Source organism: Melospiza melodia, chromosome 31 (genome assembly GCF_035770615.1).
Source record: "Melospiza melodia melodia isolate bMelMel2 chromosome 31, bMelMel2.pri, whole genome shotgun sequence".
In the NCBI taxonomy this organism is placed as follows: Eukaryota; Metazoa; Chordata; class Aves; order Passeriformes; family Passerellidae; genus Melospiza; species Melospiza melodia.
This window is the reverse complement of record NC_086224.1, coordinates 2772878-2790481: the sequence shown is the minus strand read 5'-3', so window position 1 is coordinate 2790481 and position 17604 is coordinate 2772878. Positions and strand designations below refer to the sequence as shown.

The following is a 17604-nucleotide window of genomic DNA, read 5'->3' as shown; positions in this document are numbered from 1 at the left end:
CCATGGGCAGTGCTGGAGGAACTGAGGGATCTGCTGGGATCCAGCCCAGATCCAGCTGGGATCACAGCCAAGATTGAGCCCAAATCCAGCCCAAACCCAGCCAGGATCCACCAGGATTGAACGCAGATCCACCAGGATTGACCCCAGATCCAGCAGGGCCGTGGGCAGTGCTGCAGCAACTGAGGGATCCACGGGATCAGAGCTGGGATCCAGCCAAGACTGAATCCAGATCCAGCCAGGACCCACCAGGACTGAGCCCAGAGCCCCCCAGCAGGGCTGTGGGCAGTGCTGGAGGAACTGAGGGATCTGCTGGGATCCAGCCCAGATCCAGCTGGGATCCAGCCAAGACTGAGCCCAAACCCAGCCAGGATCCCCCAGGACTGAGCCCAGCTCCAGCTCCCAGGGCCACAGCCAGTGCTGGAGCAGCTGAGGGATCCAGCCCAGACCTCAGCCTGGATCCCACCAGATCCCAGCTCCACCTCGGGACTCTCCCTGAGCTCTCTCCCAGCACTTTTTGAATCTTCCAAAGCTCCACCTCGGCGCCAGATCCCTCCTGGCTCCTCCAGAACCTTCCTGGATCCTCCAGACCCCACCTGGACCTTCCAGGCTCCACCAGGGTCCTCCAGATCCCTCCTGGATCCTCCAGATCCTGCCCAGCTCCACCAGATCCCTCCTGGCTCCACCAGGCCCCACTTGGATCTACCTGGACCTTCCAGATTTCACCTGGATCCTCCACATCTCTCCTGAATCCTCCACATCTCTCCTGGATCCTCCAGATCCCACCAGGATCCTCCAGATCCTTCCTGGCTCCACCAGATCCCTCCTGGACCTTCCAGATCCCACCTGGACCTTCCAGATGTCACACAGGTCCTTCAGATCCCTCCTGGGTCCCCCAGAAGTCACACAGATGCTCCAGACTCCACCAGGATCCTCCAGATCCCACCTGGATCCTCCACACTTCTCCTGGATCCTCCAGATCTCACACAGATCCTCCAGACTCCACCAGGATCCTCCAGATCCCACCTGGACCTTCCAGACTCCACCAGGACCCCCCAGATCCCTCCTGGATCCTCCAGATCCCACCTGGACCTTCCAGATTTCACACGGATCCTTCAGATCCCTCCTGGATCCTCCAGACTCCACCAGGATCCTCCAGATCCCTCCAGGCTCCACCAGATCCCTCTTGGATTCACCAGGTCCCTCCTGGCTCCACCAGCCCCTCCTGGATCCCTCAGATCTCCTCAGATCTCCTCAGATCCCTCTCTGGTGGCACCGTGTCCAGGACTGGACTCTCGGGGACCCCGCGGGGCCTCGGACGCTTGGACACCCCCAGATCCCCCCTGGGCACCCCCAGATTCCTCCAGATCCCTCCTAGATCCACCTTGACCCCGGGATTTGGGGGTCCCAGGAGGTCCCCAGGGGTCTCTGGGGGGTTTTGGTTGCTCCCCATGGATCCCTCCTGGATCCCCCCCCAGGTCCTCCTGGATCCCAGGATCTGGGGGTCCCAGAGCCCCCTGTGGATCCCTCGTGGACACCCCCAGATCCTCCTGGATCCCCCCCAGATTCCTCCAGATTCCTCCAGATCCCTCCTAGATCCACCTTGACCCTGGGATTTGGGGGTCCCAGGAGCCCCCCTGGGGGTCTCTGGGGGGTTTTGGTGGGACAGGAGCTGTGGTGGCACCGTGTGAGAGCCCAAGTGCTTGGGGACACTGAGGGGACACTGGGGGGACACTGCTGTGGGAGCTGGGGTGGCTTTGTTGGGATGTCCCCATGGTCACCCTGGCCATGGTCACCTCCCAGGGATGTCCCCTGAATGATCCTGGCCATGGTCACTCCACAGGGGTGTCCCCTCAGTGTCCCCAGCCATGGTCACCTCCCAGGGATGTCCCCTGAATGATCCTGGCCGTGGTCAGTCCACAGGGATGTCCCCTCAGTGTCCTCAGCCATGGTCACCCCCCAGGTGACGTCCCCCAGGTGGTCCCAATGGTGGCCTCGATGTCCCCTCAATGATCCCAGTGATGACCACAATGTCCCCTCAGTGGTCCCAGTGGTGGCCATGATGTCCCCCACGCGTCCCAGCCATGGTGGCCCTCCAGGTGACGTCCCCAGGTGGTGCCAGTGGTGGCCTTGATGTCCCAGCCATGGTGGCCCCAATGTCCCCTCAATGATCCTGGTGGTGGCCTCAATGTCCCCCAGGTGACATCCCCCAGCTCGTCCCAGTGGTGGCCTTGATGTCCCCTCAGTGGTGGCCACAATGTCCCCAGGTGTTCCCAGCCATGGTGGCCTCAATGTCCCCTCAATGTCCCCTCAATGTCCCCTCTGTGGTGGCCCCAATGTCCCCTCAGTGTCCCCTCAATGTCCACTCTCTGGTGGCCCCAATGTCCCCTCTGTGGTGGCCCCGATGTCCCCTCTGTGGTGGCCCCGATGTCCCCTCAATGTCCCCTCAATGTCCCCTCTGTGGTGGCCCCAATGTCCCCTCAGTGTCCCCTCAATGTCCACTCTCTGGTGGCCCCGATGTCCCCTCTGTGGTGGCCCCGATGTCCCCTCAATGTCCCCTCTGTGGTGGCCCCGATGTCCCCTCAGCGGTCCCAGTGGTGGCCTCGATGTCCCCAAGTGTCCCCAGCCGTGGTGGCCCCAATGTCCCCTCTGTGGTGGCCTCGATGTCCCCAGGTGTTCCCAGCCAGGGCCACCCCTCGGGTGTCCCCAGTCCCCTCCCAGTGTCCCCAGTTTGTCCCTGTCCCTCTTTGCCCTTCACGCTCAGACGTGCCCTGGCTCTGTCCCCGTGTCCCCAGGGTGGCAGTGAGAGGACAGCGAGGGGACAGCGAGGGGACAGCAGGGCCACCCCCTGCCCTTTGTCCCTTTGTCCTTGTCCCTTCTGCGCCCTCGGTGTCCCCAACCCTGTCCAGGGGACACCTGGGGTGCTGCCACCCGAGTGGGGACACCCCAAAATCTGGGACACCCCAAAGTGGTGGCACCTGAGGATTTGGGGACACCCCGACTTGGGGACACCCAGAATTGTCCCCTCGGGCACGGGGGGTGGCGGCTGTGGGGTGGAGGGAGCCGGTCCCGGATGAAGCCCCTGGGGACACCTTGGGGACATTCCCAGAGCCACCTTGGGGACATTCCCAGAGCCACCTTGGGGACATTTCCAGGGTCACCTTGGGGACATTCTGGGGACACCTTGGGGACATTCCCAGGGTCACCTTGGGGACATTCCTGGGCCCACCTTGGGGACATTTCCAGGGTCACCTTGGGGACATTTCCAGGGTCACCTTGGGGACATTCCTGGGCCCACCTTGGGGACATTCTGGGGACACCTTGGGGACATTCCCAGAGCCACCTTGGGGACATTCTGGGGACACCTTGGGGACATTTCCAGGGTCACCTTGGGGACATTCCTGGGCCCACCTTGGGGACATTCTGGGGCCACCTTGGGGACATTCCCAGAGCCACCTTGGGGACATTCCCAGAGCCACCTTGGGGACATTCCCGGGCCACCTTGGGGACATTCTGGGGACATTCCTACTGTTCCAGAGCCTCTGGACTTGGTGACATTGGTGTCCCCAGGGTGGTGACAGAGCCCGCTGGGTCCTTGCCCTGTCCCCACCCCTGGGGACACCTTGGGGACACTCCCAGGGACACTCCCAGGGCCATCTTGGGGACACCTTGGGGACACTCCCAGGGACACTCCCAAGGCCACCTTGGGGACACCTCAGGGCCATTCCCAGGGACACTTTTGGGACACTCCCAGGTTCATCTTGGGGACACTCCCAAGGCCACCTTGGGGACACTCCCAGGGCCACCTCAGGGCCACCTTGGGGACATTCCCGGGTCCACCTTGGGGACCACTTGGGGACATTCCCGAGGCCACTTTGGGGACGCTCCTGGGGCCACCTCGAGGCCATTTTGGGGACATTCCCGGGGCCACCTTGGGGACACCTGAGGGCCATTCCTGGGGCCACCTTGGGGACACTTAGGGGACATTCCCGGGGCCACCTCAGGGCCACCTTGGGACACTGGGGACATTCCCAGGGCCACCTTGGGGACACTGCCAGGGCCACCTTGAGGCCACTTTGGGGACATTCCCGGGGCCACCTTGGGGACATTCCCAGGGCCACCTTGAGGCCACTTTGGGGACATTCCCAAGGCCACTTTGGGGACATTCCCGGGGCCACCTTGGGGACATTCCCAGTGCTCCAAAGCCTCTGCACTTGGTGACATCGCTGTCCCCAAAGTGGTGACCCAAACGGTGACACCGCAGCTCCTGCCACCCTTTTGTTTTATTTTATTTCCTTTTTTTTTTTTTTTCTCCTTTTTTTCCCTTTTTTTCTCTCTTTTTCCGCCTTTTCCCCTCGGATTTTCTTTCTCTCCTCGGTTCGTTTCCGTTGTTTTTTTCTCCTCGCTTTGGGAAGCTCCTCCCTCGCCGTGAAATAACAATCGTGGTGGCCACACCCTCGGGGCGCTGATTTACCGTGTATTTAATGTAAAGTAAAAAAAAAAACAACAAGGACAAAAAAAAAAACAGGAAAAATCCCAAAAAAGCGAAAATTCCCAACTTTTTGTGTGCCAAGGGAGGGGACAGGCGACAACACCGGCGCCACCCGGTGCCAGCAGCCGCTGCCAGCTCGCGGCCCTGCCCTGATAACGCTTATCAGAGTTCACAGCTGCCTGCTGGCTCCTATTTTTTCCCGGTTTTTTCCCTTTTTTCCCGTTTTTTTTCCCCCAAATTCCCAGCGGGAATTTCGGGCTGCGCTGCCCCTTTAAATCCGCGGGGCCGCTTGAAGACCCCCGGTGGTTGGCGTGGTGTTGCCGTTTTAAACCGGCGGTGGTGGGGCCCACCCTGAGCGAGGCCACGCCCACTGGGCCCCCGTTAAAGTAAACAGAGGGGCGTGGCCAGGCGAGTCGCGCTCTCCTCGAGGCCACGCCCATCGCCCCCCTCTTAAAGGGGCCGCGCCCACGGCGACATCGCGGGACCGGAACCGTTACGCAGGTGCGCGGCGGGGACAACCGGGAGCGGGAACAACCGGGAGAGGGAAAAACCGGGATGGGAACAGGGCGGGAAAACCGGATCGGGGTGGGGCTGAGGGAGGGAAAAGCGGGAACCCGTTGGGGCTGCGAGAAAACAACGGGACCGGGAGGCGGTTTGGGGACAACCGGGGGTGGCCTCGGCCTACGGCGGGGACAACCGGGACCGGGATGGGGCTGGGGAGGGGAGAACCGGAGCCGGGATGGCGGCTGGGGAGGGGAGAACCGGGACCGGGATGGCGGCGGGGAAAGTGAAAATCGGAACCGGGATGGAGCTGGGGGAGGGGACAACGGGGACCGGGATGGAACTGGGAAAAACCGGGAACAACCGGGCAGGGGACAACGGGGACCAGGATGGGGTTGGGGAGGGGACAACCGGGACCGGGATGGCGCTGGGAGCAGGAAAAACCGGGACCGGGATCGGGACAGGGTTGGGGAGGGGACAACCGGGACCGAGCGGGCTGGGGACAACGGGGACCGGGATGGAGCTGGGAAACACCGGGACCAACCGGCACCGACTGGGTGGGGACACACCGGGCACCGGGCTGGGAACGGTGCTGGGGTCACGGAAGGGCAGAAGCGCAGCGGAAACCGAGCGCGGTTGTGTCGCAGCAGAGCCGCTGATTTTCGCTTTCCCCGGCAGCGCCACCGGAGCCGTTTCCCGGTACCCGGTGTCCGGTGCCCGCCCCAGCCGCGCTCTCCCGTCCCGCCGCCGCCGCCGCGATGCTGCTGCTCCGGGCCATGGCCGGCCGCAGGTAGGAACGGGGGGCTCCCGGTGTCCCCCCGGTGTCCCCCCGGTGTCCCGGGGCCGCTGTGACCCCGCTGTCCCCGCAGGCTCCCGCCGCTGATGCGGCTGCCCCGCGGCTGCTCCCGGTTGGCCGCCGGTAGCGCGGCCCCGGAGGGACACCGGGAAGCGACACCGGGGGGACACCGGGAAGGGAACCCGGGGGGACACCGAGGAGCGGCACCGGGGGGACACCGAGGAGCGGCCCCGGTGCTGGCGGCGCTGCTCGGGCTCGGAGTCGTTGTGGCCTACGGAGAGCGGCGGCGGAGGGTGAGCGACACCGGGGGCGGTGGCACCGGGAGGGGCGGGCGCAGCTCGGGGTCCGTCCCCGTGCCGGGGACACCGGGGTGGGGTTGGATCCCGGCGGGAGGCGGCACCGGAGGGGCGGATCCCGGGGAGAGGTGACACCGGGACAGCGGGAACGGAGGGGGGGTGGCAGCGGGGGTGGATCCCGGGGGAAGGGGGTGGCACCGGGACAGCGGAACCCAGAACGGGGGTGGTGGCACCAGGGGAAAAGGTGGCACCGGGAAAGGGATCCCGAGCAGGGGGTGACACCGGGACCGGGGTGACACCGGGACAGCGGGAACCCAGAACCGGGGTGGCACCAGGAGCGGGGCATCCCGAGGCAGGGTGACACCGGGACAGAGGAATCCGGGACAGGGTGACACCAGGAAAGGGACATCCTGGGGACGGGGTGGCACCGGGGGAAGGATCCCGGGGCGGGGGGGTGACACCGGGACAGGGAGATCCTGGAGCGGGGGTGACACCGGGACAGGGGTGACACCGGGACAGGAGGATCCGGGGCAGGGGTGACACGGGGGCAGAGGAATCCCGGACAGGGGTGACACCGGGACAGGGGTGACACCGGGGCGGAGGTGACACCGGGACAGGGGGGGACACCGGGACAGGGGGGGACACCGGGACAGGGGTGACACCGGCACAGGAAGATCCGGGGCAGGGGTGACACGGGGACAGCGGGATCCGGGGGCAGGGGTGACACCGGGATAGAGGAATCCCAGGACAGGATGACACCGGGACAGGGTGACACGGGGGTGGAGGTGACACCGGGACAGGGTGACACGGGGGTGGAGGTGACACCGGGACAGGGTGACACGGGGGTGGAGGTGACACCGGGACAGGAGGATCCTGAAGAGGAGTTGACACCGGGACGGGGGCATCCCGGGACAGCGGGATCCCGGCAAAGGGGGTGACATCGGGACAGGGGTGACACCAGGGAAGAGAGATCCTGAAGCGGGGCTGATACCGGGACAGAGGTGACACCGGGACAGGGGGATCCCGGGCAGGGGTGACACCGGGACAGAAGCGGGGTGACACCGGGACATCGGGATCCCGGACAGGAAGATCCTGAGCAGGTGTGACACCGGGACAGGGTATCCCGGGGCAGGGGTGACACCGGGATCCCAGGACAGGGGTGACACCGGGACAGGGTATCCCGGGGCAGGGGTGACACCGGGATCCCAGGACAGGGGTGACACCGGGACAGGGGAATCCCGGGGACAGGGTGACACCGGGACACAGGGTGACACCGGGACTGAGGGATCCGGGATAGGGTGACACCAGCACAGCGGGATCTCGGGGCAGAGGTGACACCAGGACAGGGGTGACACCAGCACCAGGAGATCGTGGGGAGGGGTGACACCGGGACAAGGGTGAAACCGGGACAGAGTGATCCCGGGCAGGGGTGACACCGGGACAGGAGCGGGGGTGACACCGGGACACCGGGATCCCGGACAAGGGTGACACCGGGACAGGGGTGACACCGGGACACCGGGCAGGGTTACACCAGAACAGCGGGATACGGGGGCAGGGGTGGCACCGGGATCCAGGACAGGGTGACACCGGGATCCCGGGCGCGGGTGACACCGGGACAGGGAGATAGAGGACCGGGGTGACACCGGGATCACGGCTGGGTCCCGCTGACCCTCCCGGTGCCCGCAGACCGCCCAGGCCGCCCAGGCCGCCCCCGCCCCGCCGTTCCCCCGTTACACGCGGGCGGAGGTGGCGCAGCACCGCACCCCGGCGGATCGCGTGTGGGTCACCTACGGCACCGACGTGTTCGACGTTACCGAATTCGTGGAGCTGCACCCGGGGGGACCGGACAAGATCCTGCTGGCGGCCGGCGGGGCCCTGGAGCCTTTCTGGGCTCTCTACGCCGTGCACAGCCAGCCCCACGTCCTGGAGCTGCTCCGCGACTACAAAGTGGGCGAGCTGAGCCCCGAGGAGGCGGCGCCGCCGCCGGCGGACAGCGCGGACCCGTTCGCCGGGGACCCCCCGCGCCACCCCGCGCTGCGGGTGAACAGCTTGAAGCCTTTCAACGCCGAGCCGCCCCCGGAGCTGCTCACGCAGAGCTTCCTGACGCCCAACGAGCTCTTCTTCACCCGCAACCACCTCCCGGTGCCCGCCGTGGAACCGGCGTCCTACCGGCTGCGCGTGGAGGGGCCCGGCGGCCGCGCGTTGTCGCTGTCGCTGTCGGAGCTGCGGCGGCGCTTCCCGAAGCACGAGGTGACGGCCACGCTGCAGTGCGCCGGTAACCGGAGGTCCGAGATGAGCCGGGTCCGCCCGGTCAAAGGGCTGGCGTGGGATATCGGTGCCATCAGCACGGCGCGCTGGGGCGGGGCGCGGCTCCGGGACGTGCTGCTGGCCGCCGGTGTCCGCGACGGCGCCGAGAACGGCGAGTGGCACGTGTGCTTCGAAGGGCTGGACGCGGACGCTTCGGGGACGCCGTACGGAGCGTCCATCCCGTTAAAACGGGCGCTGAGCGCCGACGCCGAGGTGCTGCTGGCGTACGAGATGAACGGGCGGGAGCTGCCCCGGGATCACGGCTTCCCGGTGCGCGTGGTGGTGCCCGGCGTGGTCGGGGCGCGGAGCGTGAAGTGGCTGCGGAGCGTGGCGGTGTCGCCCGAGGAGAGCCCGAGCCACTGGCAGCAGAACGACTACAAGGGCTTCTGTCCCTCCGTGGATTGGGATTCCGTGGATTTCCGGGCCGCGCCCGCCATCCAGGAGCTGCCGGTGCAGTCGGCGATCACCGAGCCCCGGCCCGGAGCGGCCGTGCCCGCCGGGGAGCTGACGGTGAAGGGATACGCGTGGAGCGGAGGAGGAAGGGAGGTGGTCAGGGTGAGTGGGGAAAGGGGAGGGGAAAAATGGGGTGGGGGCAAAGGGGACGAGAATGGGGCGGGGGGGAAATGGGGTGGAGGGAAAGGGGAGAGGGGAATGGGGCAAGGATGGGAAATGGGGATGGGAATGGAAATGGGGAGTGGGGGAATGGGGTGGGGGGAAAGGGGAGAGGGGGAAATGGGGTGGGGTGGGAGAATGGGGATGGGAGAAAGGGGAACGGGGATGGGGGGAAATGGGGTGGGGGAAAATGGGAACGAGAATGGGGGAAATGGGGTGGGGGGAAAGGGGATGGGGTGGGAGAATGGGGATGGGGGAGAGGGGAACGGGGATGGGGGGAAATGGGGTGAGGAAAATGGGAACGAGAATGGGGGAAATGGGGTGGGGGGAAAGGGGATGGGGTGGGAGAATGGGGATGGGGGAGAGGGGAACGGGGATGGGGGGAAATGGGGTGAGGAAAATGGGGCAAGGATGGGGAATGGGGATGGGAATGGAAATGGGGAATGGGGGAATGGGGTGGGGGGAAAAATGGGGTGGGGGGAAAGGGGAACGGGAATAGGGTGGGCAAATGGGAATGGGATGGGGAATGGGGTGGGAAAAATGGGATAGGAAAAGGAGGATGGATGGGAACAATGGGGATGGGAGAGTGGGATGGGGCAAAGGAGATTGGGGGAAAATGGGGATGAGAAATGGGGTAGGAATGGGGCAGGGACGGGAAACGGGGATGGGGAGAAATGGAGGGAGTGGGGTGCGGGATAGGATGAGGGAACGGGACGGGGTGGAAGAAACGGGGAAAGGGAGAGGTGTCGCTGGACAGCGGCCCAGATGCGGCTCAACGCCAATTAACTAACACTAATTAACACTAATTAGCCATCTGCACGGTAATTATCTCTGTCTCACAGGTGGACGTGTCGCTGGACGGGGGCCGGACGTGGCGCGAGGCCGAGCTGGGCCCGCGGCCGGAGCGGGGCCGGGGCTGGGCCTGGGCGCTGTGGGAGCTGCGGGCGCCGGTGCCCGCGGGGGCGCGGCTGGAGATCGTCTGCAAGGCCGTGGACCGCAGCTACAACGTCCAGCCCGACACCGTGGGGCCCATCTGGAACCTGAGAGGGGTCCTGAGCAACGCCTGGCACCGCGTCCCCGTCACCGTCACCAAGTGAGGGACATCCTTGGGGACATCAGGGTATTGAGGCTTTGGGGCTTTGGGGACATTGGGGACATCAGAGGTACAACCCGACACCGTGGGGCCCATCTGGAACCTGAGAGGGGTCCTGAGCAACGCCTGGCACCGGGTCAGTGTCACCGTCACCAAGTGAGGGACATCCTTGGGGACATCAGGGTATTGAGGTTTTGGGGTATTGGGGACATTGGGGACACAGCAGGGACATTGGGGACACTGGGGACACCAGGGACATCAGAGCTACAACGTCCAACCCGACACCGTGGGGCCCATCTGGAACCTGAGAGGGGTCCTCAGCAATGCCTGGCACCGGCTCAGTGTCACCGTCACCAAGTGAGGGACACCAGGACATTGGGGACATCGGGGACACAGCAGGGACGTTGGGGACATCAGAGGTACGACATCCAACCCGACACCGTGGGGCCCATCTGGAACCTCAGAGGGGTCCTGAGCAACGCCTGGCACCACGTCACCGTCACCAAGTGAGGGACACCAGGACATTGGGGTATTGGGGCTTTGGGGACATTGGGGACACAGCAGGGACATTGGGGACACTGGGGACAGACACCAGGGACATCAGAGCTACAACGTCCAACCCGACACCGTGGGGCCCATCTGGAACCTGCTCAGCAACGCCTGGCACCGGGTCAGTGTCACCGTCACCAAGTGAAGGACATTGGGGTGTTGGGGACATTGGGGTATTGGGGACATCGGGGACACAGCAGGGACATTGGGGTGTTGGGGACATTGGGGACATCGGGGACATTGGGGACATCGGGGACATTGGGGACATTGGGGTATTGGGGACATCGGGGTATTGGGGACATCGGGGACACAGCAGGGACATCGGGGACATTGGGGACATCGGAGTATTGGGGACATTGGGGACATCGGGGACATTGGGGACATCAGAGGTACGACGTCCAACCGGACACTGTGGGGCCCATCTGGAACCTGAGCAAGGCCTGGCACGGGGTCAGCGTCACCGTCACCAAGTGAGGGACGCTGTCACCTGGACATCGGGGCATTGGGGACATCGGGGACGTCAGGTACAGCAGGGACATCGGGACGTTGGGGACATCTGGAACCTGCGCGGGGTCCTGAGCAACGCCTGGCACTGGGTCCCTCACCGTCACCAAGTGAGGGACATCATCAGGGCCTTGGGGACATTGGGGTGTGGGGGACATTGGGGACATCGGGTACACAGCAGGGACATTGGGGACATCAGAGGTACGATGTCCAACCCGACACCGTGGGGCCCATCTGGAACCTGAGCAAGGCCTGGCACCAGGTCAGTGTCACCGTCACTTGCTGAGGGACATCGGGGACATCGGGGACATCCGGGACCTGCACAGGGTCCTCAGCAAGGCCTGGCACTGGCTCAGTGTCACCGTCACCTGCTGAGGGACATTGGGGACATCAGGGATCCCTGGAGATCAATGGGATGTGTGGAACCTAAAGGGTTCCATGGCTTCAAAGAGTCCTGCAGACCCCAAAGTGTCCTACAGACCCCAAAATGTCCTAGAGACCCTAAAATGTCCTAGAGACCCCCAAGAGTCCTACAGACCCCAAAATGTCCTACAGACCCTAAAATATCCTAGAGACCTTAAAATGTCCTACAGACCCTAAAATGTCCTACAGACCCTAAAATGTCCTACAGACCCAAAGAGTCCTGCAGACCCCAATGGGTTCCATGGCCCCAAAGTGTCCTAGAGACCCTAAAATGTGCTAGAGACCCCAAAAGATCCTGCAGACCCCAAAGTGTCCTATGGACCCCAAGAGTCCTGCAGACCCCAAAATGTCCTGCAGACCCCCATGGGTTCCATGGCCCAAAATGTCCTACAGACCCCAAAATGTCCTGCAGACCCCAAAATGTCCTGCAGACCCCAAAGTGCCCTGCAGACCCCAAAAGGTCCTACAGACCCTAAAGGATTCCATGGCCCCAAAGTGCCCTTACAGACCCCAATGGGTTCTATAGACCCCAAAATGTCCTGCAGACCCCAAATGTCCTGCAGACCCCCAGCTTCTATTGACCCCAAAAGGTTCCACAGACCCCAAAAGGTTTTTATAGACCCCAAAGAATCCACAGACCCCAAAAGGTTTTTATGGCCCCTCAAAGGATTTTATGGCTCCCTAAAAGATTTTATGGACTCCAAAAGATTTTATGGACTCCAGAGGATTTTAATGAACCCCAAAGGGTTCTGGTGACCCCAAAGATTTCTGCGGCCCCGAAGGATCCTGCGGGCTCCTGCAGCCCCACAGCTCGAAGGTCAGCAGGGTTTTATGGCCCCCACACTTTTATGGCCTCAGGGTTTTATGGCCTCGGGGATTTATGGCCCCGGTTTTACACCCCGATGTGTGAAAGTGCCTCCTGCCATAAAGATTTGGGAACTTTTATGGGTTCGGTGCCTTCCTGGGGCAGTGAGGGCGGGGGGGGATGGGGGGTGGGGGCGGTTCTGGGACCCCCTGACCCTATAGGGACCAATGGGACCCCAGACCCTATAGGGACCAATGGGACCCTTGACTCTATAGGGACCAATGGGACCCCAGACCCTATAGGGACCCCTGGGACCCCTGACCCTAAATAACCCCTGACCCTATAGGACCCCGTGACCCCGTGGGACCCCTGACCCTATAGGGACCCATGGGACCCCTGACCCTATAGGGACCCATAGGACCCCTGACCCTATAGGGACCTATGGGACCCCTGACTCTATAGGGACCCCCTGACCCTATAGGGACCAATGGGACCCCTGACCCTATGAGACACTGGGACCCCAGACCCTATAGGGACCCCCTGACTCTACAGGAACCCCTGGTATCCCTGATCCTATAGGAACCTATGGGACCCCTGACCCTATAGGACCCTGTGACCCCGTAGGACCCCTGATCCTATAGGGACCTATGGGACCCCTGACCCTATAGGGACCCCCTGACCCTATAGGGACCTATGGGACCCCTGACCCTATAGGGACCCCCTGACCCTATAGGGACCAATGGGACCCCAGACCCTATAGGGACCTATGGGACCCCTGACCCTAAATAACCCCTGACCCTATAGGACTCTGACCCCGTGACCCTGTGGGACCCCTGATCCTATAGGACACTGGGACCCCATAGGACCCCATGGTATGATGGAACCCCCTGATCCTATTGGGACCCCCTGACCCTAAATAACCCCCTGACCATATAGGAACCCCTGAGACCCCTGACCCTACAGGGACCAATGGGACCCCTGACCCTATAGGGACCAATGGGACCCTTGACCCTAAATAACCCCTGGGACCCCTGACCCTATAGGACACTGGGACCCCTGACCCTATAGGGACCAATGGGACCCTTGACCCTAAATAACCCCCTGGGACCCCTGACCCTATAGGACACTGGGACCCCATGGGACCCCATAGCATGATGGAAGCCCCTGATCCTATTGGGATCCCCTGATCCTATAGGGCCCTGTGACCCCATGGGACCCCTTGACCCTATGGGACCCTTTGATCCTAATAATGCCCTGACCCTACAGGCCCTGTGACCCTGTGTAAGCCCCTGACCCTAAAAACCCTCCTGACCCTATGGGACCCCCTGATCCTATGGGATCCCTTGGTCCTATAGGGCCCTGTGACCCCACAGGAACCTCCTGACCCCAAATAACCCCCTGATCCCCGTTATCGATCCCCTTTATCAATCCTCGGTATCAATCCCTGCTCTCACTCCCATTCTTGATCCCGCTATCAATCCCCATTATAAATCCCCATTCTCACTCCCCGTTCTCACTCCCGTTATCAATCCCGTTATCAATCCCTGTTATCAACCCCGATATCAATCCCCGTTATCAACCCCCCGCCCCATCGACTCGCTCGGCACTCCCCGCTCGATTCTCTCCGCGCTCTTCACCCCCCCCCCCCGCCCTCCGTGCCCCATCGACTCTCTCGGCGCTCTCCCCTTGCCCTGCCGGCCGCTCGATGCTCTCGGCGCGCGGCGCGGGGCCGGAAGTGGCGGGGGCGGGGGGGGGGGGGGCCCCGGGGCCTCCTCAGGAGCCGCCGCCGCCGCCGCGCCCGGACCCCCCCGGACCCCCCCGCACCGGCACCGGCACCGCCGCGCCGCCCCCCCCCAGCCCCGGGGGGGCCTCCCGAGCCCGCCGCGGCCCCGCCGGTGAGAGCGAGCGCCGCGCGGGCCGGGCCTGAGAGAGCGGGGCGGGGAGGGGAGGCGCGGCCTCACGGGGGTGTCCGAGCACCGGGAGGGGGCGGGGGGGGGCGCGGTGACCCCCCGGGATGGGTTGGGGGCGTCCGGGTGAGGGAGGGGCGGCGGGGGCTCTTCTGAGGGGGGGCGCGCCCCCCTGACACCCTCAGGGGGTTTTGGCGGGCTCGGAATTTGGGGGAGGGGTCCCTGAGGGTGTCAGGGCCGGATTTGAGGGGGGTCTCCTCTTTTTGCGGGGGGGTTGTGTCTCCCCAGCTGTGTTTTTTTGGGGGTGCTGTTCTGAGAGGGGGCGCGTCCCCCTGACACCCTCAGGGGGTTTTGGCGGGCTCGGAATTTGGGGAGGGGTCCCTGAGGATCTCAGGGCTGGATTTGAGGGGGGTCTGGTTATTTTGGGGGGAGGGGGCGTGTTTCTCCCCTCAGGTCTGGATTTTGGGGGGTCTTGAGGGGTCTTTTCTGAGGGGGGCGCTCGCATCCCCCTGACACCCTCAGGGGGTTTTGACGGGCTCGGAATTTGGGGAGGGGTCCCTGAGGGTGTCAGGGCTGGATTTGAGGGGGGGTCGTGTCCCCCTGGAGATGTCAGCGCTGTTTTTTGAAGGGGGGCTCCGTGTCCCCTCAGGAATTTTGGCGGGCTCTGATTTTGGGGGTTCGTTGTCCCTTCATTTTCTGAGGGGGGGGCGCGGACCCCGGACACCCTCAGGGGGTTTTGGCGGGCTCAGAATTTGGGGAGGGGTCCCTGAGGGTGTCAGGGCTGGATTTGAGGGGGGTCGTGTCCCCCCGGGGGTGTCAGCGGTATTTTTTAAGGGGGGGGGGGGGGATCCGTGTCCCCTCAGGAATTTTGGCGGGCTCTGATTTTTGGGGGGGGTCGCTCCCCTCAATTTCTGAGGGGGGGTCGCGTCCCTCTGACACCCTCAGGGGGTTTTGGCGGGCTCGGAATTTGGGGAGGGGTCCCTGAGGGTGTCAGGGCTGGATTTGAGGGGGGTCGTGTCCCCCCGGGGGTGTCAGCGCTGTTTTTTAAGGGGGGGGGGGGGGGCTCCGTGTCCCCTCAGGAATTTTGGCGGGCTCTGATTATGGGGGTTCGTGTCCCTTCATTTTCTGAGGGGGGGGCGCGGACCCCGGACACCCTCAGGGGGTTTTGGCGGGCTCGGAATTTGGGGAGGGGTCCCTGAGGGTGTCAGGGCTGGATTTGAGGGGGGGTCGTGTCCCTCCGGGGGTGTCAGCACTGTTTTTTGAGGGGGGGCTCCGTGTCCCCTCAGGAATTTTGGCGGGCTCTGATTTTGGGGGTGCTCGCGTCCCCCTCTGGGGATTTTGGGGAGGGGTCCCTGAGGGTCTCAGTGCTGGATTTGAGGGGGGGTCTCCTCTATTTGAGGGGGGGTCGTGTCCCCCCAGCACTGTCAGGGCTGTGTTTGGGGGGGATTCCCGGCTGTATTTTTGAGGGGGGTGTCTGATATTGGGGAGGGGTCTGGGCTCTATTTGAGGGGGGGTTCCTGATTTTTTGGGGGGTCCAGGCTGTTTTTTGGGGGGGGGGCTCCTGTCCCTTTTAGGGGGACTCTGATTTCTTTTGGGGGGGTGGTCTCTGATTTTTGGGGTCTCTGATTTTTTGGGGGGGGGGTCCTTGTGCCTTTTAGGGGATTCTGATTTTTGGGCTGTAATTGAGGGGGGTCTCGGCTGTATTTGGGAGGGGGGTCCTTGTGCCTTTTAGGGTGCTCCGATTTTTTTTTGGGGGGGTCTCTGATTTTTAGGGGGGTCCTTGGGACTTTTAGGGTGCTCTGATTTTTTTGGGGGGGTCTCTGATTTTTGGAGTCTCTGATATTTGGGGGGGTCCTTGTGCTTTTTAGGGGGCTCTGATTTTTTGGAGAGGGTCTCTGATTTTTGGGCTGTAATTGAGGGGGGGTCTCAGCTGTATTTGGGGGGGGGTCCCTGTCCCTTTTAGGGGTCTCTGATTTTTGGGGGGGTCCTTGTGCCTTTTAGGGTGCTCTGATTTTTTGGGGGGGGTCTCTGATTTTTGGGGTCTCTGATTTTTGGGGGGGGGTCCTTGTGCCTTTTAGGGGTGCTCTAATTTGGGGGGGGGCTCTGATTTTTTGGGGGGGTCTCTGATTTTGGGGGTCTCTAATTTTTGGGGGGGGGTCCTTGATTTTTTGAGGGGGTCCCCTTTAGGGGGGTTCCTGATTTTTTGGGGGGTCCCTTGATTTTTTTGGGGGTCCTTTTCCCTTTTAGGGGGTGTCCCTGATTTTTGGGGGGGGGTCTCTGATTTTTGGGGGGTCCTTGACCCTTTTGGGGGGGGGTCCTGATTTTTGGGGGGGGTCCCTTGATTTTTTTGGGGGGTCCTTTTCCCTTTTAGGGGGGGTCTCTGATTTTTGGGGTTCCTTTTCCCTTTTGGGGGGGGTCCCTGATTTTTGGGGGGGTCCCTTGATTTTTTTGGGGGGTCCTTTTCCCTTTTGGTGGGGGGGGGTCCCTGATTTTTGGGCTCCCCCTCCCCAATTCCTGGTCTTTTTTTGGGGATTTTTTTTGGGAAAATTTTGGGGAATTTTCCATCTAAAATCTCCTCCCGTTCCCTGAAATTTTGAGGGAATTTCACCCCAAAACCCCAAAATTTCCCGCTGAGAGGGGACTCAAAAATTTGGGATTTTCCCTTTGGGATCCCTGAGGAATTTTTGGGATTTTTCCACCTCAGGAATTTCGGGGTTATCCAAGGGCAGAGCCGGGAGGAGTTTTTGGGATTCTTCCCGAGGGAGCTGCTCCAGTTTGGGATCGAAATTAAAAAAATCCTAAAAAAAATTCAAATAAAAGCTGGAGAAAGCAGCTGGAGCCTGATCCCAGAATATCCTGGAGTTGTTTTTCCTGGGATTTATCCCAAAAAATTAAAATAAAATGGGAATAAAGCAGCTGGAGCCTGATCCCAGAACGTCCTGGAGTTGTTTTTCCTGGGATTTATCCCAAAAAATTAAAATAAAATGAGGATAAAACCCATGGAATTCATTCCAGAATATCCTGGAGTTGTTTTTTCCAGGGATTTATCCCCAAAAAATTAAAACAAAATAAATAAAATAAAATAAGATAAAGAAAATAAAATAAGATAAAAGAAATAAAAGCCCTGGAATTCATCCCAGAATATCCTGGAATTGTTTTTCCTGGGATTTTTTTTATTGGGATTTTATTGAGATTTTATTGGGATTTTACTGGGGTTGAACTGGGATTTTACTGGGGTCTAACTGGGATTGAACTGGGGTTTAATTGGGGGTTAATTGGGATTTCATTTGGATTTTTCTAGGGTTGAACTGGGGTTTTACTA

General features: G+C 62.1%; 2 protein-coding genes across 8 annotated transcripts; both read left to right on the top strand.

Annotated features, from left to right (window-relative positions):
• The first annotated feature begins 1667 nt into the window (after nt 1-1667).
• Nucleotides 1668-4466, top strand: LOC134431350 (uncharacterized). Of its 7 annotated transcripts, XR_010030966.1 has the most exons (6): nt 1668-1793; nt 1834-1891; nt 1932-1974; nt 2211-3158; nt 3318-3340; nt 3386-4466. XR_010030966.1 is itself a non-coding variant. In XM_063179354.1 (5 exons), the coding sequence occupies exons 1-4, from the start codon at nt 1763-1765 to the stop codon at nt 3072-3074; spliced, it is 996 nt and encodes a 331-aa protein (XP_063035424.1). In that variant the 5' UTR covers nt 1668-1762; the 3' UTR covers nt 3075-3112; nt 3273-4466. The 7 variants fall into 7 exon arrangements, 5 of the variants coding, with proteins under 5 accessions (XP_063035424.1, XP_063035423.1, XP_063035425.1 ...); XR_010030965.1 differs by having other exon boundaries at nt 3318-4466; XM_063179354.1 differs by having other exon boundaries at nt 2211-3112; nt 3273-4466.
• Nucleotides 4467-5869: 1403 nt separating this feature from the next.
• LOC134431349 (sulfite oxidase-like) lies at nt 5870-10831 on the top strand. Its single transcript, XM_063179351.1, has 3 exons — nt 5870-6079; nt 7769-8944; nt 9844-10831. The coding sequence occupies exons 1-3, from the start codon at nt 5873-5875 to the stop codon at nt 10096-10098; spliced, it is 1638 nt and encodes a 545-aa protein (XP_063035421.1). The 5' UTR covers nt 5870-5872; the 3' UTR covers nt 10099-10831.
• The last annotated feature ends 6773 nt before the right edge of the window (nt 10832-17604 follow it).